This window comes from Schistocerca gregaria, chromosome X (assembly GCF_023897955.1).
Source record: "Schistocerca gregaria isolate iqSchGreg1 chromosome X, iqSchGreg1.2, whole genome shotgun sequence".
Taxonomy (NCBI): Eukaryota; Metazoa; Arthropoda; class Insecta; order Orthoptera; family Acrididae; genus Schistocerca; species Schistocerca gregaria.
Window position 1 is genome coordinate 184152904 of NC_064931.1, and position 7278 is coordinate 184160181.

At 37.8% G+C, this 7278-nt stretch overlaps 1 protein-coding gene across 3 annotated transcripts in view; it reads left to right on the forward strand.

The window, feature by feature from the left end:
• The window catches only part of LOC126297831 (HEAT repeat-containing protein 5B), a 472968-nt gene extending 469365 nt beyond the window's left edge, over positions 1 to 3603 (forward strand). For all 3 annotated transcript variants that reach the window (XM_049989077.1, XM_049989078.1, XM_049989076.1), the window contains one exon: positions 296 to 3603. In XM_049989077.1, coding sequence (XP_049845034.1) covers positions 296 to 472 — 177 coding nt within the window. In that variant the 3' untranslated portion in view covers positions 473 to 3603. The remainder of the gene's footprint in view (positions 1 to 295) is intronic.
• Positions 3604 to 7278: the final 3675 nt, after the last annotated feature.

Here is a 7278-nt window from a genome sequence, read left to right on the forward strand (position 1 = left end):
CTGCTGATATGAACCCAATTGAAAATGCAATTAGTCAGAAACAATTCTACAAACAATTAGAAGTGCTAGTCAAACAGACCTGTTGTGTTTTTTATAGGCTAGCTATCTTAGTATAATATTTATTTATATTTGTTTGTTTATTTGTTTAACATGATCTGATTATTATAGTGTTTCACAATGTGTGAAATACTTCTGTGTGCTAATTTTATTGTACATGATTTTGTTTTGTAATAGTCATCGTTAGTTAACTGTGTTTAAACTTTTCTAATATTTGTTTCCTGTCTTTTTTTAATAGGAGTTTAAGTCATTAATGAGTCAGTCAACTGAACTACGTTCAAAACTGGAGTCGGCTGTAAGGTCAAGTCAAAAAAATCAACAGAAATTGAGAGCTGATAGTGCCACAGCGAAGACCTTTCCTTCACAGACACCAACAATAAAACTTAAAACTGATTTCAGCAATTTTTCTTCATAGTATCAAAAGAAATGAACTGTTGTGCGTTTTGTAAGAGCCGTGAGATAGAGTGAGAAATTTGGGAAGTATAAAAAAAAAAAAAAGTGAATGGGTGGGTGGAGGGGAATGTTTGTTTGTGTAATTATATGACCTCTATTTCTCAGGATAGTTTCTTTGAGTGTAACTCTGAACAAATTCCAACTGTCCAAATGGAAAATTAATTTTTCAATAGTCTTCTATGTCATGCTGTGTGGACAGGTTCCTTTTGGTTCCATAATGCTAGGTATCATGGGAAAACCATTTCTTAGATTTGCTACTGGTTCTTCAATTGATGTTGGATTTTAGGATCTTCTTCAATTGATGTTTGATTTTAGAAACAGAGACAACTGCCTGATTTGTTTTAAGGAAAAAAAACCAGCATTTCAGTAATTTAATGACGGCATTCTGAATTCATCTGCATTTATTTAATATACACAACATGGTGGTTGCCAAGTGTAAGTGTTATTTATTGTGTTTCAGTCAGTATGATTGCACCTCCACAATCTCGCAAAATGTTTAGCTGACTGGTTTCAGTGCACAAAGTTTGATGATAATAATGAACGATATTTATGAATAAATATATTATAGACTAGGGCCACAGAAGGCTTTGCATATCAGATTCCCGTATCTGAAATCATTGATGTCATCTGTAAGTGCAAATTGAGCACATCAAATAGAAGAGAGACTTGTGAAATGGTACCATAAAGTATTGGCAGAGGGCTGTTATGTTTTACCTTAGGAATGTGAAGTAATTTTAATGCTGACTTAAGACTGAGCTAATGCGTTAAGGTTTGACATTGTAGAGAGAGAGAGAGAGAGAGAGAGAGAGAGAGAGAGAGAGAGAGAGAGAGAGAGATTTGTGTGTGTGTGTGTGTGTGTGTGTGTGTGTGTGTGTGTGTGTGTGTGTGGTTTGATATATATTTGTATGTTTCGCATATTGTGTAGATAAGGTTCTAAGAATGTGTAAAAATAACAACTAAACAATGTATCAATATGTAGGAAGACAAGATAAATGTAACTGGTAAGAAAACTACAGTGAATCATTGTTTTGAAAGGTTCCACTCTGCTTTTGCAACAGTGCCCCTTTCCTTAGAAAATGCAACAGTTATTGAATACCTATGTGTTTTCCAGTCATACTTTTGTCATTCCTTCAACACTAAACAGTATCACATGTTCCACACCCTAGGTCAAGTAGTTAGTTTGCTACAAAACCAAAATAATTGGTTTGCTTCACATCTGCTATTCAGCTGATAGTTGAAATCATTATTGGGCCATATGGCAAATGGCAAATTAAACACAGAAAAACCTAACCACACTCTTCAATAGTTTGAAATGATATTTTAAAAGATATTATCATGACAGAAACTATATCATATAAAGAATAACTCTCCTGAATGTGGTCACAAAACGTCTCCAGATTCTGAAATACAGCAGTAAATATAGGCATGAACAATAGCAACAGGCATCAAATTAAGAAGGAACATAATACCAGTCTTTCCATCACAAGAGGATTTTTTACTTGTATGCAGGAAAAAGAAAAATGAGAGAAAATGCACATTTTACTAGCCAGTGCAAACATTTTAGAATTCAAGAGTGAACAAGCAAGAGTTTAACATCCTTTCCATCAGTAATTTTACTGTTTGTACTGTTCGATTCAACATAAACCACAAATCTTCATAACCACCCAGTACACTATCACTATGCACATTTGTAAATCAGGTGATCTAAAATTGTTTAACAATTTTTGTTGTTTTTACTGACCTCCACCCTGTCTTTGCTAAATCATGCCACTTCTATCATCACCACTGTCACACTATTTATGAGTAATTTATTCTACTATGCCTAATTGTGGCCATTGCTTGTAAGAAATTAAAAACTGGATTTTAGTTCATCTTTCAGTGCTTCAATCATTGTTAATTTTGAATTAGGTGCTGTATATACTCACCATAGTCTTCCTGATTTGAATTACATTTAATTCTTGCATTTGGTAGCTGATGCAGTGTGAATTTCCTGCACTGTGTGAGGAATACTGATACATTAACTTCCAAGACCTAAAGAGCGGACAATACTTAAAGTATACCACAGCTACAACACCTATTACTCCAAACTTTTTGTTGAATATATCAAGATCATATTTATGACTGCATGAGACAGAATTAATAAAGCTTTCATTGTTCCTTTATAAGAAGAAGGTGCTATACATTAGTGCTACATGAACAAACCATATGAGTATTGTTTGATTCTGTAAGCTTTGACAACAAATACAAAATGCTACAATTAATTATTAAAGACAAGCCTTCACAAAATGCAATGAAAAGACAAGAGACATTATACATTGATACTTTCTTATGTATATAGTTCAACATAATGATGATGAACAGTGTGATGTGAATGGTATTATGATGAGAGAGGAAGGGGGGAGGAGGAGTGGTTCCTTGGGAATCTGGCAGAGAGAGAACTTCATTTTTGTATGAGTCTGTGAAACCAAACTTAAGACATTGGGGTGTCTTGTATGCAGTTGCTTTCTGTGCTGCCTTTTATCACCACCACACACAACTGATTTGCTCACTTTCAGTTACTTATTTACATACAGGTATCATTTGTCAACACATCCACCATTGTTTCCATGTAGTGTAATGAGATACACTATTCTGCTCCACCACATGGTCATTGAGCAATGTGATATCTCTAGTCTTCCTCTCAGTTTCACTAAAAGCTGAATGATTTGTGTCTGTTGCTTAATTTCCATTGATCCTCAACTGTATAAGAATACAGAAAAAAAGACAACTGTGTAGTTAATGTAATTATTATACATATCGGTGAAAGTGCACAGCAAATTGTAAAGTACTGGATACCTAGAATATTTTGTAGCTGTGTTAATGTATTCAATTGATGTGTCAGAATACTCTGTTTTTAATGTCTGTTTTATGACTTCCTAAACCAACAAATAAATAAATAAATTATATTTGTTCTTCAGAATTGATGTTAGAAGTAAATTTAGAGTTTTGTTAATGAAATGTGATTTTGCAGCAATAAATAAGTGTACAATAATGGTTAACTATCCTAGAGCAGTTTTTGTAATCAAATTAAAGTAACTGAGTCATGTTTTTTAAGTTATTTATTTCATTTATTAGCAGATTTAAACCATGTTAATATACCATGATTTTAAACTGTGTAGCTATTGTTACTGAAAAGGTGTATTATATTAACATATAGCTGTGAAGACAAGTGCTGGCATGCCTGATTTCTTCACTGTGTCTAAAGATGTTACACAGGGTTGTGTCCTATCTCCCCAACAGTACAACATCTGTGCCAAACATATGTTATTAAGAAAGCTATTGATGGTTGGACCAAAGGTATTGCGGTTGGTGGAAGAACCATTAACGTCTGATACGCTGACGACATCTTACTTTTAGTAAGCAGTGAAAAACAACTTGCCTAGCTGCTGACAAAAATAAAGGGTATTAGTTTATCAGTATATGGATTTTAAGTGAAAAAGGTCTTTTATGGAGACATGTGGGGCTCACTGAACTGAAGAGTATCAGATGAAATGAATGAGAGAGAATAAGGGATGTTCTTTGCTCAGTGAAAGATGTAGCTGAAAAACTAGATCAGCACACTGATGTCTGATCATGAAACATATATCCGAATAAGACAACACACGAAGTGATCAGTGGCAGAACATCAGGATGAGAGTAGCAAACAAATAGAATTGTGATAGGCCTGTATACTGGCAAAAGAGCCCTTACCTTCAGGAGGAAGATCAGAGAGCTGATAGAAACAGCCAAGTGACCTGCAAATGTGAAAAGAGATGACTGGCACTGACAACCAGCATCTTGGCTGCCGGCAGTAACAGCGATACAGAATGACAGCTCATGAAAAACAACACAAATAGGTGTGCAAGAAACCACAGAGGCTCCAGATACACAGAGTATGTCATGCCTCAGTTGCAGCAAGTAAACGGTACTATGCCCAACTTCTTCCCATTTCTCATTTGGCTATGTCCACCAGTGGCAAGCAATAAAGCAAACACGAATCAAGGATATCTCTTTCCACCAGTGTAAAGAAATAATGGAAACACCAATAAAGGGTGTTGAACACCCCTCCTCCTCATCCTCAATCAGAGTTAAGTAACAGCCTCTTCTGCCATTATATGAGAACCAAAAATTTTCTCAATCAGTAATTAGCAAAAACACTCTGAAGAAGGCCATTTGCAACAGTGGCCAAAACATCAGAGTATTTTACTCATTGGCAATGCTGTCACATACCCAGAAGAACTTTATTGACAATAATGGCTATGTTTGCCTTGTGAACCTGAGATTCCTGAGGTGCAGCACTGATCATTCGTCAGTAACTGCTGTTCAACATGCCAGTGGAACTCAGCATTTCTTGCAGAGATTTTAGTCTAATCACGAGGATCACAAGGACTGTACAAACAAATGCTGTAGGGGGATAGTGTAGACAGCTGTTCATTAAAAAAAAAGATTAGTGAATTACATCTGGGGCATCTGTCTCACTCTAGTTTTAAGAGGCTTGCCTACATGTTTAAAGATTAAAGATATGTGTAATGACGCATCTGTCTCTGTAGTTGTTTGTGGCATCTGAAGTAGACCACTGAGTGATTGTTTTTCATGAGAAACTTCTGACCTGCACTAAGTTGCCTTGTTTACACTTCATACACCTATCAAACAAATTTGCTTATAAATATGTTGTGATTCAAAATTTCCAGGTTTGACTGGCATGTGCTTGCAGCCATGGGAAGTTCTTTCTACCATGGCCAGATTACCATCAGGTTGCGTATTTGTAAAGCTATTCCACTCTGCTGTTATTGTTCTCCAAGAACAGATATTTCCTGTGCCTGTGTGTACTGTCCAGTGCTTAAGAGCTTAGAGAGGTATGGCAAACCATCTGTCGCCTAACAGCTAAGGGAAGGTTTCTAAGGGTATCTCTTCTTGACTTTTAATGGTAAGCCTTCCTTTCCTATGAGCTGCCCTTGTGGAACTACACCAGTGACTGGAATCAAATCACATATAAATAGAATCACTTGCATGTCAAATCATTTCACTTGTGTTGGTTCCCACATTTTGTATTTGTGACCAAGTGGAGTAATACACTACAATGTATTCACCATGATATGTTATTAAACAGAGTACAAAGTGTGTGATCAGGGAAAAAAGTTAGTCTGGAAGAAAATACATTTATTAAGCCTAATGAACAATGTAGAACACAATTTTTGTAAGACATGAGTCCACATTACTTGGTTAGGTTAAAAGTCAAAATTGACCTTTCACTGCAATGTTCTTCACTGTAGTCTGTCACTGACTCTTACAGCTCAGCATGATGGTGAGCTCGAGGACAGTTGAAGACAAGGTCCAGCAGGAAGGTGAACTCAAGGACAGTTAAAGGTGAGATCCAGTGAGGCATGAGCTCGAGGATGGCAGAGATGAGTTCCAGTGAGGCATGAGCTCGAGGATGGTTGAAGTGGAGTCCAGTGAGACAAGGGCTCAAGCAATAAGTCTGATTGATGGACTCTTGAACATGGCTGGCAAAAGCCCAGTGTGTGCGCTCAGTGTAACATAGCTGGGCAGTGCCATACGAGATGTGTCCAGAAAATACGTATAAAAGTTGAATAATAACTTTATTTTACAATTATTCAGGTATTACAATAGGGTCTCCTTCAAAGTACTCGCCCTGAGACGCTATGCACTTCGGCCAATGCCGTTTCCACTGTTGATAACATTGCTGAAAGTCTTCAGTTGTGATGTTGTTTAGTTGCTGTGTCATTTCCGCCTTGATGGCTTCCACATCTCCCAAGTGCCGCCCCCGAAGCACCATTTTGCATTTTGGGAACATAAAGAAGTCACACGGGACTAAATCGAGTGAATAAGGCACGTGGTCTGTCACGCTGATTGAGCTTCGGGCCAAAAACTCGCGCACAACGAGCGACATGTGAGCGGGCGCATTGTCATGATGAAGGATCCACCTGCCCCCTTTTACCAACTCCGGTCGGACTCTGGCCACATGAGCTCTGAGACGTGTCAGAACTTCAACGTAAAAATTTCCATTCACTCTCCGAGAGGGACAAATTCCTTGTGAACAATGCCCCTAGAATCAAAGAAAACAATCAACATTGTTTTCACATTGGACCTTGATTTTGGCGACTTTTTTGTTCTCAGTTCTCCTGCTAGTTGCCATTCCTTGCTTTGAGATTTGAGCTCTACATCGGATTCGTAAAACCAGGACTCATTTCCAGTGATGATTCGGTTGAGAAAGTCCCCTCGTTCCTCTTCTTCCAACCAATCCTCACAGCACTCAACCCTCTTTGCTTTCTGTTCTGGCGTCAAGAGCTTCGGTACGATTTTCGCACACAATTTCTTCATTTCAAGTTTTTGTGTCAGAATTTCGTGAATGATTGTTTTGGGGATTGACAGCTCGTCAGCAATCATTCTGACTGTCAATCTACGGTCTTTAAGAACACAAGCCCGAATTCATTCAACATTTGCATCAGAACTCAATGTCGACGGGCGTCCTGGGCGAGGGTCATCGTTCATTTCTTCTCGGCCATCCCAGAACCTTTTTAACCACTTGTTAACGGTTGGTTCCTTCAGAGAATTGTCTCCGTAAACCTGTTTCAAACACTCAAAAATTACACGGCCATTCTTGCCTAGTTTTGCAAGAAACTTGATGTTAACATGCTGTTCCTCAATCAGAGAGAGCTCCATGCCGACGGCAGGTGAAAAAAGGTAACTGTCAACAAGCTGCCACACACTCCCACCTTCACGCAGAGT